Here is a 21496-nt window from a genome sequence, read left to right as displayed (position 1 = left end):
CAGCAGGGGTTAGCTGGATTGCGATGACAAGTGGAAACCCTGGGGATTGCTGAGGCCAATAGTAGCATTTCTCTTACTGCACTGGTTGAGATTAGTTATCTCAAAAGAGACCATGCATTAAATCCAGGACCTTCCTGGATAGTGCTATAACCCACTGAGACAGGGCAGAGAAACGTGTATTGTCTCCCTCTCTGATATTATCTAACAAGGGCCTAGTGAGGATTCCTCAATTTAGAGACAAGATTCTCAGCTGGTTCTTCATAGTCTTTCATCTCTGGACTCCAGTTTCTCTCTCTCCATAACAGCCTTTTTGGTGTCTCCAACATTACTATGGTGAGTACTTTCCTCTTTTGTTGTTTGTAAACTCACATATGCTCCCTGTATTGTGATTGATACTTTGCACAGGCTCCTGTTGTAATTCATTCTTCTCCAGCACTGTCAGAGGTGCTGTTAATCCAAGGCTCTGTCTACCTGTTCAGCTAGAGCTAAAAGATACCATGGTATTATTCAAAGAAGAGCAAAAAGTTCTCCTAGTGTTTTGACCAATGCTCTTTCTTCAGCCAACACCATCAAAACATAACTTTTTTTCATTTCATTCCTAGCACAGAATGGTTGTCATTTTTGCCTACATAACAGCCATTGCACTCCAAAAGTAATTCATTGAATGGAGTGCTTGAGGCATTTCAATCTGATAAAGTGTTACGATACAATTAGTTTATATTTACTCTTCATCCCTGATGATGTCCTGTACTATGAGCTTGGGCCTTTCTCTTTGGTTTCTCAACAAGAAAATAATGACCAAAAGTTATTATGATGATACTTTGAGTAGATTTTATGTAAGGCTATGTGTGCTGCTGCCATGTAGTACTGTTACTAACAGTCCCAACCTCTGTCTTGCTTGAGGTCTATTTTCAAGAGTGAACGAACATTCAGCCCCATGGAGTGACTGGATGCAAGCTGCACCTTACAATTCCCCACAGACTCTGCTCAGTTGCTATCGTGCTGCTGTGGCAAATTACCTGTTAGAGACCAGGCACCTCCTTAAAGGAAGAGAAAGGAAACAATTAAACTGTTGGACCAATAGCTTTACTGTAATAGGGTGACCCTGCCTCTTAGTAGTTTTCCAAAGGCCACAAGTGCAGAAGTGAACTGAAATGACTGTAGACTGTGTTGAGTACCCAGACCTAAGGACTTGTTATTTTGTAATATGTTGAAATCATTGCTGTTGTTCTTTAAATTGAGCCCTGAATCAGTGTGAATTTTTGAAATTACAAACCTGCTTTCCACTTCCTCAATAGTGTCTGGTAAAGGAACGTTCAGTGTTTCTAATAGGAAAAAGGCAGCAACTCCAGATATTATCGCCATTCCACCGTATGTAGCCATTGGTAGAAATGGTACATAATCACCGATCAGCCTTACAACCGGTGCTACCATGGCTCCCACCCGGGCCATCGTACTCACGAGTCCCATTCCTGTCTGCCTGCAAGGGAAAACAAACAAAGAGTCATAAGTTGATGAAACGTTTCACCATTAAACAATTTTTTTCATTTTCTCGTCAAATGAAGCTATTGAATTTTGCTGGGGTATGGTTCAACTTTCTTCAGTATGACACTCTCTAATATGCCCTAACTCCTGTAACTGTAAACACTTTGATATACCCCACATCCTTCATTGCAGCACTCTGATATAGTTCACACCTCTCACTGTAACATAGATGTAGCCCTTGTTATGTTCGAGAGCGTTGACTATTTGACTTCAGAAGAGTTTTGGGTATTTTTTTTATCAAGATCTTGCTATTAAGTTAAATTCAGCTCACAAAGGATTAAATCTACAACATACAGCGTTTGGGAATGGGAATTAAAATTCAGATGAAGCGTCTGTCTGGAATGATGCTTACTGTATACCACATCAGATTGAGACTATTTGTTACAGACATTCCAGTAAATGTGCACACCTGGCTTGTTGGAGTGCCTTCATTCATGTGACCTCAGATGGGGGTTGGCTACCCAGACCTAGGAGGGCAGTAGCAGGTTTAATTGGAGGCTCACCTGGCCCAGCTGAGGTCACCTAACTCAGCACAGAAGTAGGAAAATGAGTAAGATTGTCAACAGACAGAGGGAGGTTTGAATTGCTTGTATATAAATTTACAAAGTGTTTTGAATAAAATTGGTGAGCTGGAGGCAGAAATTGCTATGGAGGGGTGTGATATAAAATTGTTAACAGAGACATGGCTTAGATTAGGGTAAGACTGGGAGTTGAACATCGGTTACAAAATATTCAGGAGGGATGGAGCAGGAAAAAAAGAGGGGGCATCAGTGTTAGTAAAGGATTCTATCACAGTGCTAGATGTAAGGATGTCCATGGGGATTGAGTTAAGACGGAATCCGTATGGATAGATTTTTAAAAAAATAGAAATCTTGATGTGCATTATAGGCCACCAAACTGTGGAGATGGGATAGAGAGGAAGATCTGAAGACGATTCAGGCAGATACGGAAGAACCACAGGACAATAATATTGTATGAGTTATCGATCCAAAAATAGACTAGAATAAAGGTAATGGACGTGTGCAAAGTGGAGAATGCTTTTTAGAATGCATTCAGGATTTTTTCCAAAATCAGTATGTTTCTAGTCCAACAAAGAAAGAAGCATTGCGTGGTTTAGTTTTAGGAAATAAAGTTGGGCACATAACTGGTTTGAAAATTGTTGAACAATTGGAAAATAGCAACCACAATATAGTTGGGTTCAATGTCAAAAATAGAAAAGGATAATGAAGAATCAACGATAAGAATGCTGGACTGGAAAAAGGCAAAGTTCAATCAAAGCATGCAAGTACACATGCAATGGAAAGACATTAAAGGATGTGGATAAGAAGGGGTCTAGTCCCAGTTAACTGTTCAGGAAAGTTAGCAAATAAATTTAACAGCATTTTTTAAAGAAGTGACTGATTGGATAGGTAAAGCAAATGAAATAGATGTAGTGTATATTGATTTTCAGAAGGTGTTCGATAAGGTGGCTCACAAGAGATTTGTTAGAACAATTCAAGCATATGGTTTGAGGAAATGTGGCAGTATGGGTAGAAAGTTGGTTGATGGATAGGAAACAAATAATTAGGGTAAATGGGTGTTGCTCAGATTGGTGAAAGGTTGGAAGTAGTGTGCTCCATGGATCAGTGCTGGATCCATTTTTGTTCATGGTTTATATATAGATAAATTGGACTTGGGCATAGGGAGTACAATCTAGAAATTGGCTGATGACTCATGAAGACATAGATAGGTTGATGGAACGGACAGACAGGTGGAAAATGCAATTTAATGCAGGCAAGTATAAGATAATACATCTTGGGAAGATAAACAAGGATTGCAAGTACACACTCAGTGGAAAGACATTGATAGTGTGGGTGAACAGAGACCTAAGGATTCACACACACAATTCCCTAAAAGTGTGACTGTGGGGGCCATAGAGTACAACAGTAAGTAATGATAAATTTGTACAAAGGATTGGTTAGGCCACAGAGTACTGTATGCAGTTTTGGGAACCCTATTATAGAAGGGACATTATAGCAATAGAAAGCATGCAGCTTAGATTCACCAGGCTGATGCCAGTGAGAGGAAACTATCGTCATGAGGAGAGATGAGATACTGGGACTATTACTATTATACTGGGGCAGAGAAGGCTAAGAGGAGATTTAATTGAGGTTTTTAAATTATGAAGGGTTTTGATGGAGTGAACAGGGAAAGACTATTTTCTCTGATTGGGTGTCAGTGATGAGTGTTATCAATTTAAAATTATCACTGAGAGTAAGGAGAGAGGTTAGAAGAAATTTCTTTATGTAGAGAGTTGTTGGAAAGTTATAGGGCTTTAAACTAAAAAGAGGGAGTTGGAGGGTTCAGGTAAGGGTAAATTTATAAATCTAAAGAGAAAAGTCAAAGTCATAGAGCAGTGTAGCGATTTGGGTAAAGATAAGCAGACTGTGTCAGGAAGGGACAAAGAGTTCAACGATAATAGTACACCCAGTGAACAAGGTCAAATCAGGGAAAAATAGTAAAAAGTTAAAATTAAAGGCACTTTATCTGAATGCACGAAGCATTCGTAACAAGATAGACGAATTGATGGCACAAATAGAGCTAAATGGGTTTGACCTAGTAGCCATTACTGAGACATGGATGCAAGGTGACCAAGGTCGGGAACTAAATATTCCAGGGTATTTGACTTTTTGAAAAGACAGACAAAATGGAAAAGGAAGGGGAGTAACCCTGATAATAAAGGATGACATAAAGACAGTAGTGAGAAAGGATCTTGGCTTGGAAGATCAGGAAGTAGAATCAGTATGGGTGGAGATAAGAAATAACAAGGGGTGAAAACAATGGTAGGAGTAGTTTATTGGCCCCCTAATAGTAGTATACTGTTGGACTGGATATTAATCAAGAAATAAGAGGAGCTTGTAACAAAGGTAAGGCAATAATCGTGAGGGACTTTAATCTTCATATAGACTAGGCAAATCAAATTGGCAAAGGTAGTTTGGAGGAAGAGTTCATGGAATGCATTTGAGACAGTTTCCTGGAACACTATGTCGTGGAACCAACCAGGGAACAGGCTATTTTAGATCTTGTCTTGTGTAATGAGACAGGGTTAATTAGTAATCTCATATTAAGGGATACTCTGGAGAAGAGTGATCATAATATTATAGAATTTCACATTGAGTTCGAGAGTGACGTACTTAAGTCTGAAACTAGAGTCTTACCTATGTAATTGGCTTTGTTTAAGTTATGAGGGGTGAGTTGGCTTAGGTAGATTGGGAAATTAGATTAAAAGATATGACGGTAGATAAACAATGGGGAACATCTAAAGAAATATTTCATAATTCTCAACGAATATACATTCCATTGAGGAATGAAAACTCCAGGGGAAAAGCAATCCATCCATGGCTAACTAAAGAAGTTAAGGATGGTATTAGATTAAAAGAAGAGGCTTATCATGTTGCCAAGATGAGTAGTAAGCCTGAGGATGGGAGAGTTTTAGAAACCAGCAAAGAATAACTAAAAAATTGATGATGAAGGAGAAAATAGAATATGAGAGTAAACTAGCAAGAAATATAAAAACAGATTGTAAGAGTTTCTACAAGTATGTAAAAAGGAAGAGAGTAGCAAAAGTAAACGTGGGTCCCTTAGAGGCTGAGGCAGGAGAAATTATAACGGGGAATAAGGAAATGGCAGAGACGTTAAACAAGTATTTTGTATCTGCCTTCACAGTAGAGGACAAAAAAAATACCAGAAATAGTGGGGAACCAAGGGTCCAACAAGAGTGAGGAACTTAAATTCATTAATATTAGTAAAGAAAAAGTACTGGAGAAATTAATGGGACTAAAAGTCGACAAATCCCCTGGAGCTAATGGCCTGCAATCTAGGGTTCTAAAAGAGGTGGCTGCAGAGATAGTGGATGCATTGGTTTTGATCTTCCAAAATTCCGTTGATTCTAGAACAGTCCCAGTGGATTGGAAGGTAGCAAATGTGACCCCGTTATTCAAGAAAGAAGGGAGAGAGAAAACAGGGAACTACAGGTCAGTTAGCCTGACATCTGTTGTCGGGAAAATGCTGGAATCCATTATTAAGGGCGTAGTAACTGGGCACTTAGAAAATCATAAAACGATTAATGTAAGGAATCTTACAACACCAGGTTATAGTCCAACAAATTTATTTTAAAATCACAAGCTTTCGGAGATTATCCCCTTCGTCAGGTGAATGAGTGAAAGGTTCTCAAATCGCATATCTTATATTAGGTTGGGACAGCATCACACCAATCAAAAGGTGTCGTTGTTGTTCAAACAGGCCAGTCACGGAGAACAGCACGTCCCAGTACACTGGATATACATTGTGTCAATTACACAGACAGAAAAAAAGAGACCCAAATGGCAGAGAGAGAGAGAGAGAGAGAATATTAAAACACATAACTTTTTTTTTCCCTTTTTGCTGGTAGGGTTACGTGTAGCGTGACATGAACCCAAGATCCCGGTTGAGGCCGTCCTCATGGGTGCGGAACTTGGTTATCAATTTCTGCTCGACGATTTTGCGTTGTCGTGTGTCTCGAAGGCCGCCTTGGAGAACGCTGACCCGAAGATCGGTGGCTGAATGTCCTTGACTGCTAAAGTGTTCCCCGACTGGGAGGGAACCCTCCTGTCTGGCGATTGTTGCGCGGTGTCCGTTCATCCGTTGTCGCAGTGTCTGCATGGTCTCGCCAATGTACCATGCTCCGGGGCATCCTTTCCTGCAACATATGAGGTAGACAACATTGGCCGAGTCACAGGAGTATGAACCATGTACCTGGTGGGTGGTGTCCTCTCGTGTGATGGTGGTATCCGTGTCGATGATCTGGCATGTCTTGCAGAGGTTGCCGTGGCAGGGTTGTGTGGTGTCGTGGACGCTGTTCTCCTGAGAGCTGGGTAATTTGCTGCGAACGATGGTCTGTTTGAGGTTAGGTGGCTGTTTGAAGGCGAGTAGTGGAGGTGTGGGGATGGCCTTAGCGAGGTGTTCGTCGTCATCGATGACATGTTGAAGGCTGCGGAGAACATGGTGTAGTTTCCACGACACCACACAACCCTGCCACGGCAACCTCTGCAAGACATGCCAGATCATCGACATGGATACCACCATCACACGAGAGGACACCACCCACCAGGTACATGGTTCATACTCCTGTGACTCGGCCAATGTTGTCTACCTCATACGTTGCAGGAAAGGATGCCCCGGAGCATGGTACATTGGCGAGACCATGCAGACACTGCGACAACGGATGAACGGACACCGCGCAACAATCGCCAGACAGGAGGGTTCCCTCCCAGTCGGGGAACACTTTAGCAGTCAAGGACATTCAGCCACCGATCTTCGGGTCAGCGTTCTCCAAGGCGGCCTTCGAGACACACGACAACGCAAAATCGTCGAGCAGAAATTGATAGCCAAGTTCCGCACCCATGAGGACGGCCTCAACCGGGATCTTGGGTTCATGTCACGCTACACGTAACCCCACCAGCAAAAAGGGAAAAAAAAGTTATGTGTTTTAATATTCTCTCTCTCTCTCTCTCTCTCTGCCATTTGGGTCTCTTTCTTTCTGTCTGTGTAATTGACACAATGTATATCCAGTGTACTGGGACGTGCTGTTCTCCGTGACTGGCCTGTTTGAACAACAACGACACCTTTTGATTGGTGTGATGCTGTCCCAGCCTAATATAAGATATGCGATTTGAGAACCTTTCACTCATTCACCTGACGAAGGGGATAATCTCCGAAAGCTTGTGATTTTAAAATAAATTTGTTGGACTATAACCTGGTGTTGTAAGATTCCTTACATTTGTCCACCCCAGTCCATCACCGGCATCTCCACGTCATAACACAATTAGGCAGAGTCATCATGGTTTTATGAAAGAGAAATCATGTTTGACAAATTTACTGGAATTTTTTGAGGATGTAACTAGCAGGGTAGATAAAGGGGAACCAGTGGATTTAGTATATTTGGATTTTCAAAAGGCATTCGATAAGGTGCCATGCAAAACGTTGTTTTTTTTTTTATTCGTTCACGGGATGTGGGCGTTGCTGGCAAGGCCGGCATTTATTGCCCATCCCTAATTGCCCTCGAGAAGGTGGTGGTGAGCCGCCTTCTTGAACCGCTGCAGTCCGTGTGGTGACGGTTCTCCCACAGTGCTGTTAGGAAGGGAGTTCCAGGATTTTGACCCAGCGACAATGAAGGAACGGCGATATATTTCCAAGTCGGGATGGTGTGTGACTTGGAGGGGAACGTACACAAGATAAGGGCTCATGGGGTTGGGGGTAATATATTAGCATGGATAGAGGATTGGTTAACGGACAGAAAACAGACAGTAGGAATAATAGGGTCTTTTTCAGGTTGCCAGGCTGTAACTAGTGGGGTGCCGCAAGGATCAGTACTATCTATATTAATGACTTAGATGAAGGGACTGAGTGTAATGTATCCATGTTTGCTGACGATACAAAGCTAGGTAGGAAAGTAAGCTGTGAGGAGGACACAAAGAGTCTGCAAAGGGATAAAGACAGATTAAGTGAGTAGGCAAGGAGGTGGCAGATGGAGTATAATGTGGGGAAATGTGAGGTTATTCACTTTGGTGGGAAGAATAGAAAAACAGAATAGTTTTTAGATGGTGAGAAACTATTAAATGTTGGTGTTCAGCAAGATTTGGGTGACCTTGTACTTGAAACACAGAAAGTTAACATGCAGGTACAGCAAGCAATTAGGAAGGCAAATGGTATGTTGGCCTTTATTGCAAGGGGGTTTGAATACAAGAGTAAGGAAGTCTTGCTGCAATTGTACAGGGCTTTAGTTAGACCACACCTGGAGTACTGTGTACAGTTTTGGTCTCCTTACCTAAGGAAGGATATACTTGCCTTAGAGGGGATGCAATGAAGGTTCACTAGATTGATTCCTGAAATGAGAGGGTTGTCCCGTGAGGAGAGAATGAGTAGAATGGACCTATATCCTTTGGAGTTTTGAAGATTAAGAGGTGATCTCATTGAAACATATAAGATTATGAGAGGGCTTGACAGGGTAGATGCTGAGAGGCTGTTTCCCCTGGCTGGAGAATCTAGAACTAGGGGGCAACGTCACAGGATTATGGTTCGGCCATTTAGGACTGAGATGAGGAGGAATTTCTTCACTCAGAGTGTTGTGAATCTTGGAATTCTTTAACCCAGAGGGCTGTGGATGCTCAGTCGTTGAGTATATTCAAGTCTGTGATCGATTGATTTTTGGACTCTAAAGGAATCAAGGGATATGGGGATCGGGCGGGAAAGTGGAGTTGAGGTCGAAGATCAGCCTTGATCTTATTTAATGGTGGAGCAGGCTCGAGGGGCTGTACGGCCTACTCCTGCTCCTATTTCTTATGTTCTTAAAATGGAATGATTTGCCACAGGTAATGATTGAGACAGATACCATTGCACTTTTTAAGGGAAAAATTGGATAAATATTTGAAGCAAAGGAAAATGTAGGGCTATGGGGAGAGAGTGGAACAGTGGGATTCATTTTAAATTGCCCTAGCAAAGAGTTGGCACAGACAAAATGGGCCAAATGGTCTCCTTCAATGCTGTAACCTTCTATGGTTCTATTGAATCAAACCTGAATGGCTCAGCAGAGCTTTTACTCACCCGCCTATTGTCAGAGCTCTACCCAGATGATTGTAAATGTTGTTACTGACCTTGTTCAAATGAATCAGTTGTAGAATGTAACAGGAGTACCCACCTGACCACAGTTGGGTAGAGTTCACCTGCATGGAGATAGCAACAGCTGAATGCAGTTGCGAGACATCCCTTCCCAACAGCAGCAAATGAAGTTCGTACGGTCTGCAATTCTGTAAGAGAGATGGAGCAGTGGAAATTTCACTGTATTGTATTTTAATGGATTGATTAATGTGTTTGGGTGAAATATATCTGTTTGATATTTTAACAATCATTAACCAATTTAAATTAAACTAATCTTAAAACAGCAAATACAGGAATTCCAGCTGAACCATGAACCGATTGAGTAAAAATAGAAAGATTTCTATCCCTGATCCAACATCCGCACACATGAACTTTCAACAGGAATCATTAATGATGAGGAATGGGGACCCTAGTAGATTTTTCTTCTTTCTAGCCAAGGGTTGTTGAAACCAAGTCTATCATACTTATTACAACTCAGCACAGCCCGGGGATGAATCAGGGATTTTCCTGGTCTGTATGGCTTAGTAGCACACTTGGTGGTGCTTGAACACATATGTCCTCTTCCTGCCTTGGGACCTAATCTGTATCTCTAATTTGTCAAATAAAGGGCACAGTCTGTTTCTTTTTTGAATGTTTGAACACAGCCTACATTCAGTGCACATTATCATCTCCAAATATGAATGAATTACTCTATAAGTTATGTTCAGCCATACCTAGCTTAATTTTACAGGCTCTAGTTCTCTTCTGGTTCAATACAAAGAGCATGTTCACTTGCACTTATCTGATTCTCAGTATCATGTTTTCCCCCTTCTCCAGTTTTTTATTTTTCCAATTAGAATAGATTGAGCGCTTCAGAATCTCTCGCTAGCTCAGTGATTTAAAACCCATAATTTGCTGGTAGTTGGAATAAGATGGACAGTCATTAGTCTTGATAGGTTAGTATGTAGACAACTGTACAGCCTTACTAAAATGAAGAATGGACCAGCAGTGGCACTTGCATCTGTGTTCCTCTTTGGCCAGTCACAGATCAGCATTGTCAGTTGTTGTGGGGCAGATGGCATCAATTTCCCCCCAATTTTCTATGGGTTTATCTGCTCCTTGATGCCCTCTTGATGAACTGACTCCTGTTTAGGTATAGTTCCACAGGTGGCAGCAATATTCTGGTATCTCATTCTCACCCGATATCCACAGACAAGCATCTTCTTGGGGAAGGGGTGGGGTGGAGGTCATTGTATATGGATGAAGAGCAGGAACCCTGACTGATTTTACCTACTCGTTAGCCCTGGGACACTAACCAATTGCAGCATGCCAACTGCTACCCTTGCTGAATTTAGTTAACTTAGCATGTAGCAGAAATTGAAAACTGGACCTTCTGGTCTGTATAGTTTCATACCACCCACTAGACCATTAGAGGAACTGGATAATGGCGTGTATGATTCCCTATCCTGAATGAAGAGAATTACATGGAGAAAGGGAAGATATGTAACTATAAGCCCTTACCTTTTGGGATGAAGATGTTTGTTATTATAATACCCCCTGCCAGGATGAGAGAGGTGCCTTGTGTGAACCGTCTGCCTATATAACTCATGGTGATAACACCAACAAGTTTTGCTGGAATGTCGACAGCTCCAAAAATGACTTGGATGAGGTAAACATCAACTCCAAATCCTTGCAGGTCTATCGATAACCCATAATATGCTAAACTTGTTGAAAACCTATTGTAGGAAAAGGAAGAATAAGAATACGTTTTATCATGTCAAAATTGTTTCTGGATGGAAATTTTATTTGCATCTTCTCCATTCCAACCTCCTTATTAATCACCATTTTGGTTTCAGAGGAAACCGTCAACTTGTAACAATCTTAGTTCTTTGCTTGGTTGTTCCCCTTCCTTTTCTTCCTGCTTCCTTTGCTTGGTTGTTCCCCTTCCTTTTCTTTATGCTTCCTTTTTCTCATTGGCATTATCTGTTTTTGGCCACCACTTAACTAGTTAACAGAACTCGTTATCCAATAACTTACCAAACAAGCATTGTACAACAGGCTGTCTTGCGCATGACGGGTGTCCGGAACAGATCTATCATACTGTAGGTATCTTTGATGTTTGACAGCTCTTTCTCCATACTCGATTTGAGAATCTACGAAACACACACATAATGAAATGACACATCCCTTTTATTGGAGCATTCATGACACTACTAGGAGTGATTTTGGTCTTCTTTGCACTCCGATTTGGATGAAAATGGGGCGGCAGCAGCTCAGAAATCTGACAGAGATCAATTTTGCAGGATTCCCGGTGCTTTTGGTTTTGGGCTCTGCTCTATCATCTGGACAGGCCAGGAATGGGTGTATGAGCTTTGTGTGTGAAGCAGGTGGGAGTTTATTGGCATATACAAAAGGGAACTGTTGCAAAGGTCTTTAGGGCTTTCTGCGCTTTTACTAAGGAAGCAGATATTTTAATTAATCAAAGCTGTGTTAGCTATGTATCTCTGTGCAGCCTGTGAGCAGAAATGTTCTGCATCCCACAGTCAACACTACCCACTACCCGCCTAATGCTCATTGACCCCAATGTCCATTGCCTAGCTCTCAAATCGTTCACTTCCTCAAATGCCAACTACCCACCCTTCACACTGTTCAATCACCCCCTGAACTACCGACGGCCTTAATACCCACTACTCTCCACCCACATACTCATCATTCTTCTCTAAAATACCAACTACTCCCTTTCCAATTACTCAGTATGCTGTATAAGTTAAATTATCCTGACCAGTAACCCAAATTCTCAGCATTCTATCCCAAGTACTTTTTACCCCAATTCTCCCAAATACTGCCCCAATACACTCTACTGACCTCAACTACTCAATGCTCCTCCCTGCCCTCTTTATTTGTCACTCCTCTAACTCAAGTATCTACAACAACAACAACTTGCATTTATATAGCGCTTTTAACGTAATAAAATGTCCCAAGGTGCTTCACAGGAGCGTTATCAAATGAAATTTGGCACCAAGCCACATAGAACCATAGAAAAGATACACATAAGGAGATATTAGGACAGGTGACCAAAAGCTTGGTCTAAAAGGTAGGTTTTAAGGAGTGTCTTAAAGGAGGAGAGAAAGGTAGAGAGGCAGAGAGGTTTAGGGAGGGAATTTCAGTGCTTAGGGCCTAGGCAGCTGAAGGCACGGACGCCAATGGTGGAGCGATTAAAATCGGGGATGCGTACGAGGCAAGAAGTGGAGGAGCAAAGAAATCTCAGAGGGTTGTAAGGTTGGAGGAGGTTACAGAGATAGGGAGGGGCAAGGTCATAGAGGGATTTGAAAACAAGGATGAGAATTGTAAAATCGGCGTTCCCGAACCGGGAAAGGAATATAGGTCAGTGAGCACAGGGGTGATGGGTGAATGGGACTTGGTGCGAGTTAGGATACGGGCAGCAGAGTTTTGGATGAGCTCAAGTTTATGGAGGGTGGAAGATGGGAAACCGGCCATAACAGCATTGGAATAGTTGAGTCTAGAAGTAACAAAGACATGGATGAGGGTTTCCATCCAAAATCCTGATTAATTTCCTCCACAAGCTACCCACTGCTCTCCCCAAATCAATTACTAGTCCCCAACACTTTTACTTACTTTCACGGCCCCTTTAACTGCTGCCACACTGTCCCAAATTCTTATCAACCCAGCAACCCTGTCCCAAACAACATATCCTTTCACTTACTGAAAGCAACAGCACTTTCTTATAAAACACCAATGCTGCAGGAGATCATGTTGCATATATATAGAATTCTGTATCTAGCACAAGCCCGCCACATTCCGCAGTCACACTTCAAAAGTGGAAAAGAAAAAGGAAGAAAGGCAGTTGTTTCATGCTGGATTCTTCTGAACCACCGCTTGGAATTTAATCTGTATGCTTTCCTCCCCTTTATTTCATATTTTTTACAGATTGGCGGTTGCTTGTAAATTCCTGGTTCCAGGTCAGAAGAAACAAGTATGAAATGACTGCCTCTCTTTCTCTCTATTTAATAGAGTCATAGAGTTATACAGCACGGATAGAGGCCCTTCGGCCCATCGTGTCCGCGCCGGCCATCACGCCCAGTCTAATCTAATCCCATATTCCAGCATTTGGTCCGTAGCCTTGTATGCTATGGCATTTCAAGTGCTCATCCAAATGCTTCTTGAATGTTGTGAGGGTTCCTGCCTCCACAACCCTCTCAGGCAGTGAGTTCCAGACTCCAACCACCCTCTGGGTGAAAAAGTTCTTTCTCAAATCCCCTCTAAACCTCCCGTCTTTTACCTTGAATCCATGCCCCCTTGTTATAGAACCCTCAACGAAGGGAAAAAGCTCCTTAGTATCCATCCTATCTGTGCCCCTCATAATTTTGTACACCTCAATCATGTCCCCCCTCAGCCTCCTCTGCTCCAAGGAAAACAAACCCAATCTTCCCAGTCTCTCTTCATAGCTGAAGCGCTCCAGCCCTGGTAACATCCTGGTGAATCTCCTCTGCACCCTCTCCAAAGCGATCACATCCTTCCTGTGGTGTGGCGACCAGAACTGCACACAGTACTCCAGCTGTGGCCTAACCAGTGTTTTATACAGCTCCATCATAACCTCCTTGCTCTTATATTCTATGCCTCGGCTAATAAAGGCAAGTATCCCATATGCCTTCTTTACCACCTTATCTACCTGTTCCGCCGCCTTCAGGGATCTGTGAACTTGCACACCAAGATCCCTCTGACCCTCTGTCTTGCCTAGGGTCTTCCCATTAATACTTCTGACTTTAAAATTCTGATGTCTTCAGAGGGGAGGCAATAGAAAGAAATGTGTTATTTAATTATCATCACTGTGTAAAGAGGTTAAAAACACCAGTTCCATGGTGTCCAAAGTGGGATGAGTAAGCGTAAAACATTTTTTAATATCAGCACTTACTGCAGTGGTGAGTTTTTCCCCTTCTGCCTCCTTGCCGTTCAACTTTGCCACCCTCTTGAGCTGTTTCAGAGCTACATCAGTCTTGTTATTTAGAATGAGCCAACGAGCTGACTCTGGGAACCACCTGTGAGAAAGATCGCAAAACTTAGGAACAGCACCTCAGCAATACAAGCACTCCCGGGAAACCTTAGGATAATTCAGCAGAACAGTATTGGGACTGCATTAATCATGAATCAAACTTCATCTCTATATTGATATATGATCATTTTGATTGGTTCATTTTTATTTATTTTTTATTGTTTTTATTATTGGTAGATTCTCCAAACTGGTCATTCAGGAATGGTTATTTTGATAAGTCCTTCATAACTTCCCATTGTTAATTTTCCAGCCACTTTCCTTGCTTCTGATTTGTACATTCCCTACCTCTTCGGTTCTGAACTACTACTGCTTTACAGTGTAACAGTGTGACTGAAAAATCATGACACGGTACGTAAGGTTAATGTGTACAGGAAGTACTCATTGTATGCAAGACTTTTAATAGAGATCTGGCAGATCGCCCATGGCATTGCTCACAGCAAGTGAGAGGATATTAAATATGACCTGTGATGTCTGAAGTGTGATAGCAAGTGTGTACTAAATGGAACACTTTTAATATAGTGGATATCATGTGGTGTCACCTACCTGTATCTGTCATCGTCTTATTTCTGCTTCTGTGTCTGTATCTCATCTCTGTATCCGGCGTCTCTTCTCCACTACCAATCATTGTCTTAAAGCTCTCTTCCCTGCCTCCTCCACCCTCACCTCCAACAAGGTGTGCGAGGAGCTAACGGATTTCTTTGTCTCTAAGATGAGACCATCCGTTCAGCTGCTTCTGCCATATCCCTCCCTTTCCCTAGCCCACCAAACCAAACTTCCCTCAAGGTTCCCCCCTGCCCTAGCCCTGAACTTGCATCTTTCTCTACTTTCTCTCCTATCTCCCCTCATGCCCTCTCTGAGCTCAACTTGCTTGTGAGACCCACCTCCTGTTCTCTTGACCCTATTCCCACCAAACTGTTGACTACCTAACTTCCCTTCCTGGTCCCCACGCTGGCTGATATTATTAACGGTTCCCTCTCCTCTGGTACTGTCCAGCTCCCTTTCAAATCTGCTGTCATCACCCCCCTCAAAAAACCCATCCTTGACCCCTCTGTCCTTGCAAACTACCGCTTCATCTCAAACCTCATTTTCCACTCCAAAGCCCTTGAACGTGTTGTCGCCTCCCAAATCTGTGCCCATCTTGCCCGCAACTCCATGTTTGAACCTCTCCAATCAGATTTCTGCCCCTGCCATAGCATTGAAATGGCCGTAATCAGTCATAAATGACATTTGGGAGGTTAAATTGGGCCATTTAGTGCCTGTATTTTTGGCACTATACAGCCATCTAAAACACGAAAATGTGGTCCGAAATGCACGCACACACTTCCGACAGGAAGTGCGCAGGACGCCATTCTTGTTAAAGGGGTTTGCGCGTACGTGCCTAACTACTACCAACAGCATGCAGAGCAGGGAGATGATGATGCGAATCAGTGTGCAACGCTGATTTGAAGGCACCGCTGCTATTTTGCAACTCCACACATAACCTCGCAGAGCTGAACATGACATTAAACGGCATGAAGGACCCCCCCACCAGCGCTATTTAAAGGGATCATGAAGTACTTACAGTTTAGTTGTTGGATTATTGGATGTCAAGGGTTATCCCCTCATGATATGGCTCATGACTCCGGTCAGGAACCCACGCACACTTGTACAACAGGTCTACAGTGAGGGCCATGCTGCCACAAGAAACATTATAGAGCACACCATTGGCATCCTTAAGCAACACTTCCGCTACCTGGACCACTCTGGAGGAGCCCTGCAGTACTCAGCTGAGCGGGTACTGAGACTTGTGGTAATAAGCTGCATGCTGCACAACCTGGCCATTATGAGGGAACAGCCCTTGCCACCGCCTATCAGGCGATAATCTGAGGAGCATGAGCAAGAGGAGGAGGAGGAGGAAGTGCAAGTGCAAGAGGAAGAGGAAGGGAGGCTACAACGTAGACAGGCTCTTTCTGCCAGGGCTCTATGTGATCAGATTATTCACGTGTACAAAATTATGAGGGGCCTAGATATAGTAGACAGGAAGTACCTGTTTCCCCTAGTGGAGAGTTCAAGAACTAGAGGACATAGATTTAAGCTGATTGGCGGAAGGATTAGAGGGGACATGAGGAGAAACCTTTTTACCCAGAGGGTAGTGGGTGTATGGAATTCGCTGCCGAATTGGTGGTAGAGGCAGGGACCCTCAACTCTTTTAAAAAGTACCTGCACCTGCACCTAAAGTGCTGTAAGCTGCAGGGCTACGAACCGGGTGCTGGAAAGTGGGATTAGAATGGGTACCTGGTTGTTCTTCGAGCCGGCACGGACACGATGGGCCGAATGGCCCCCTTTTGTGCTGTATCTTTTCTATGGTTCTATGAGCGATACCAGTAACCTCAACTACATCATCCCATTCACCAACAGTCCCACAATCCTTACCATTCCTCTCTCACTGACCACATCACATTGTCCTCTTTATGATTACACATATTGGTTCCTCCCTCAGTTCACCGCAGAAATAAAAACCACCACCAAATGCAAATTCAAATCCAGATTTATTGATTCATTAAATAATGCACACAAAATGAAACTATTCACCCTCGTGCATTCCCTTAGTGCCTGTTTTTCGTGTGCCTTTACTATTCCTAGTGCTTCTGGTGTTTCCCCAGTGGCTGGAGCATGGGAGTTGGAAGGCTGTTGACCTTCAATTGAGGAGACTGCAGATGGCCTAGAAGGATGACTTTGAGCAGCTCTGGGCCTAGAGGATCCGGCTTCAGACCGCACCATCTCGGCCTGGGCTGCAGCAGTCTGGGCTAGTTGGCAGACAGGCAACAGCAAGGGCACTAGGGGTGGGAGCAGGAATGCTGTCATCCTGAGAGAGGACAGCAGGTTCCTCTTCCATGGAGCAGCTGCCACTCTCCCAGGGCGGCGCCTCAGCAATCCTGGTGATCTGTTGGAGAACAGATTGCTGGACTGCTGTGATGCCCAGTGGTACCCAGAGCCACGATGGCAGCTGTCTGAGCATCCTAGGCAACAGCCTGAGATTCCAATGCAGCAGTCAGACCTTTGATGGAAACTGTTTGTGCTGTAATGGAACCTGTGACATCATCAGACACTGCATCATGAAGGATTCCACAGGTGTGCTGATGGAGGTGACCACCCATTCCATGTTGGACAGGATGGGCTCCAAGCTCTGCACAAAGCTGTGTGTCACGTTGGAGCCGGACTCCTCCATGCATCTTTGTGCGCAGGCTTTCCAGGGAAGTGTATCAATGAGTGTCCTGCAATATGTTTGGGTGATGTGGCTGTAATGGTTGAATAGTTGCCAGTGTGTGTGAGCTGTGAGTTGCCGGTGTGAGGCTTGCAACAGTGCTAAGTGCGTGAGAGTGGGGTAAACTATATAAATTGAAGAGTTGTGTACCGATTGATAGAGATTGTTGGTAAGTGGGTGATGGGGGTGTAGTGAATTGAGCAGTAGACGAGGCTAGTGGTGCAGTTGGTAGGATATGCCATTTGATGATTGAACTCACTTACCGACAACTCGTGTCAGATCATTGATCTTCTTCCTGCACTGCATCCATGTTCTTGGAGCTATACTCCTGGCAATGACCTCCGCCGCTACTTCCTCCCACTGCCTCTTGAGCAAATGTCTGGAGGGCCTCCTGCCCCACTGCGGGTACAGGATGACCCTCCTTCTCTCCACTTCTTGCACCAAGGCCTCCAGTGCATTATCAGAAAACCTTGGTGCACGCTCTCTCGCATGTTCAGCCATTCTTCAATATATTACAGCACAGATTCAGTTCACGAAGGACTCCCACCTCTTCTTGCAGCAACAATGCAACTCTCCTTTAAGAGGTGCAGGCTGTATTTAAGAAGCACCAGCCATTCGCGATATCGGGCCTTCTACTGATTCGTGCAGCCAATGAACGGCGCAGGTAGTGCTGGCTGCACGCAGCAATCATGTAAAGCACCACAAATTTAACGTGCTGCATGCAGCCCAATGAACAGGTATCGATTAATCGCATCCCGCAATTCCATGCCTGTTTTCGGGGGTTATCCAATTGAACCCCCATTGTGTGGCTGTGACTTTGGTGCACTATCCCTCCTCATCCTTCTCGACCTGTCTGCAGCCTTTTTTTATGGTTGACCACACCATCCTCCTTCAACTGAGTGGAAATGCCTTCGCCTGGTTCCATTCTTATCTATCCAGTCGTAGCCAGAGAACCACCTGCAATGGCTTCTCTTCCAGCTCATGCACTGTTACCTCTGGAGTCCCTCAAGGATCAAACTTTGGTCCCCTCCTATTTCTTACTACATGCTGCCCCTCGGCGACATCATCCGAAAACATGTCAGATTTTACATGTACTCTGACGGCACCCAGTTCTACCTCGGAGGATAAATTTAATTGTGCCATTGTGAAATAAATAGTTAATTTTTTAAAATTTTGTTTAAAACCTTATTTTGGACATTATGAATTTCGGAGGAAAATTGGAGGATAATTTTTTTTTGAAAAAGCATTTTGAGTGATTTGATTGGTTCCTTAAAGTTTCAATGTTAAAAGTTGAATTTAAAGTGTGATCAAAAATCATGACAAGAAGAAGTATGAGTTGTCGACAGTAAGAGAATGTATAAGCAAGATTTTAGATTGTGCGCAACATCACATTTAAACCAACATATCCTTCAACTCACTATGAGCAAGGAGATGCAGTAGTAATATCGATAGATAATTATTGCTATAATTCTGCAAAAAGAGATCATTTTTATCTGACTTTACCAAGTGTAGAGGAAGATGATGAAAAATGGCGTAGACACCGCAAACTGAAGCCAACGCCAATCTCGGATTCCGTACGCTAAACCGGCCAGCACTAGTTGACCCAAGGTATAAGCATAATTCATAACAGTTATAACAGAAGTTCGGATTCTAGTTGGGATCCATTCAACAGCTGGGGGGAAATAAAAGAAAGATCAAGATACTAATGCAACCTGCTGATATTGAGCTGGCAACTGATGGACTGGCTTACAGCCCATGTACTTTTATAAGAGGTGCTTCCGTGTGAATAAGATGCAGTAACACATTAATAACACAAGTTTTGTCCTGAAAGTGCTCACACGCGCTGGGAAACCCACCGATGCTTCACCTAAGTGGTTATTCTTCATATGTGGCCATGACAGTGAATATTGGTAAATTAGTTGATTATGTTGGACATCGAGGTTGAGCTTGATCCAGTCTTCATCTGATACCCACACACAAACTCAGTCAGTCACTTTCTAGTAGAGGGGTTCACTACATAGTGAGCAGGAGTAGGGACCTTGAGTGATTTTTGCCCTCCATTGCCAGAAGACCTGGGGTAATTTCCTCAAACTGTCTGTATCGACAACAGCACTCTCACTTATCTTTTTGTTTACGTTCTTGTTCCGCTAATTTTCTCCCCTCTCATCCCACTCTTCTGAAGGTATTGATTACTTCCTCAGTTATGGTTCTGCTGTGGTGGGTTCAGAATTGGCTGAATGCCCGTAGACAGAAAGTTGTAGTCAGTGATCCAGATCTGCTTGGAGATTGGTTACCAGTGGTGTCCTGCAAGGATCAGTGATATGACATTTGCTATTTACTATTTTTGTTAATGATCTAGATGTAGGTGTTGAGGGAATGATTACGGATGATATTAAGATATGTGCGAGTGTTAGGACTGTAGAGGATGTTCACCTACTGCAAGCAGATCTTGATGTGTTGGAAGAATGGGCCCGCATTTGGTAAATTATGTTTAACTTAGAAAAGTGTAGTGTTATGGTCGTGGGTAGATGAAATGCCGAATATACTTACACCCTGCAGGAAACAGAATTAAAATCAGTGCTGAAAGAAACAGATCTGGGTGTTTTAGTGCATCACTCTCTAAAGGCTCATGACCAATGCTGTGAAGCCATAACTAAAGCAAACAGGGTTCTAGGTTATATTCATAGGACAATTCACTATAAAGCTAAGAATACAATATTTTCATTTTGGCTAGGTCTCAGTTAGAATACTGTGTCTAGATTTGGTCTCCTTACATGTTGGGCGATATTGAGACTTTGGAAAGGGTGCAGAGGAGGGCCATGAGATTAATTCCCAGTCTAAAACAATTTAATTACCCTGATAGGCTCAACGAGTTGGATCTCTATACTTTAGAGAAGCGTTGACTCGGGCGATTTGATCGAGCTTTATAAATAAATGAAGGGACTAGATTGTGTCTGGACACAATTCAGCTGAATAGGTTAGGGAGGACCAGGGGTCATGCTTACAAGTTATGTAAGGGAAGAACTAGATTGGATGTTAGGCAGTTCTTCTTTTCCCAAAGAATAGTGAACCTGTACGGTGAACGCTGATTCACTGTATCATTTCGAGAGAGAGCTGGACCTGTTTCTGGGTGGGGCGGAGACCATCTCTTACAAGAGGTAGGCATGGTGTAATGTAAATCAGGGTCAATGTGATCTCTTGGATTAATTTCAATTGCCTAAAGGGGGTCAGAGAGGAATTTTCCAGATTTTTTTCCTAATTGGCCTGGGCTTTAATCTGGGTTTTAGCCTTTCCCAGGAGATTACATGACTCTGGGTGAGTGGGAAGTGTATGTATTGTGATGTATAGGCATCACAACTATATGGGACAGGCTAGATGGACCAGCGGGTCTTTTCCTGTTCGTATCAGGATTGACTTTCTACTCTGTATATCTTCATGCCAACTGCAGGGTCTGTATGGTCCAGTGCCACACCATGGGTGGCATTTACCCATTCTGACTTTCAAAGATTTACAGTGGTTTCCAATAGGACTGGATGGTTGGACTACGTTGGACCATTTGATCTTTTAACTCTGGCAGTTGGGTTCAAATGTATCCAGGTCAGAGTATCTGAAGGCCTCCTTTGGTCTTCGTTGGGCCTGAGGCAACTACAAAATATATAAAGTAATTCACTTACCAAAATAGTAAGTGTTGAATATGACTCCTGACATTGCCATTCCGCATAGAAACCTCCAGAAGCAGAACAAGGGGAAGGAGGAGGAGAAAGCCCCGCATGTTCCAGAGACTGCCATCTGGAAGCTGGACCAGAGCAGGAGAGTCCGCCGCCCGTACCTAACAATAATAAGCACAGGGTAAACATTAAGGAAAAGAAACTCTTGCTATTACAAATTTAACAGTGTTACATTACAGTATTGGTAAGTGATTATCCTGTCCGTGCTGTGTCCCTGTCTGGTGAAATGGGCCCCGATCTGTACGGGGAGGGAGC

General features: G+C 43.3%; 1 protein-coding gene across 1 annotated transcript in view; it reads right to left on the bottom strand.

Annotated features, from left to right (window-relative positions):
* The window catches only part of LOC137306359 (uncharacterized), a 70113-nt gene that overhangs the window by 646 nt on the left and 47971 nt on the right, over window positions 1–21496 (bottom strand). Inside the window, exons 13-19 of the mRNA XM_067975512.1 lie at window positions 21188–21342; window positions 19017–19185; window positions 14132–14255; window positions 11236–11351; window positions 10720–10934; window positions 9260–9368; window positions 1277–1480 (exon numbers count right to left, since the gene is read on the bottom strand). Coding sequence (XP_067831613.1) covers window positions 1277–1480; window positions 9260–9368; window positions 10720–10934; window positions 11236–11351; window positions 14132–14255; window positions 19017–19185; window positions 21188–21342 — 1092 coding nt within the window. The remainder of the gene's footprint in view (window positions 1–1276; window positions 1481–9259; window positions 9369–10719; window positions 10935–11235; window positions 11352–14131; window positions 14256–19016; window positions 19186–21187; window positions 21343–21496) is intronic.

The sequence above is a fragment of the Heptranchias perlo genome, chromosome 43 (assembly GCF_035084215.1).
Source record: "Heptranchias perlo isolate sHepPer1 chromosome 43, sHepPer1.hap1, whole genome shotgun sequence".
Taxonomy (NCBI): domain Eukaryota; kingdom Metazoa; phylum Chordata; class Chondrichthyes; order Hexanchiformes; family Hexanchidae; genus Heptranchias; species Heptranchias perlo.
Note: the sequence above shows the minus strand (reverse complement) of the source record. Positions and strands in the feature narration are given on the sequence as shown.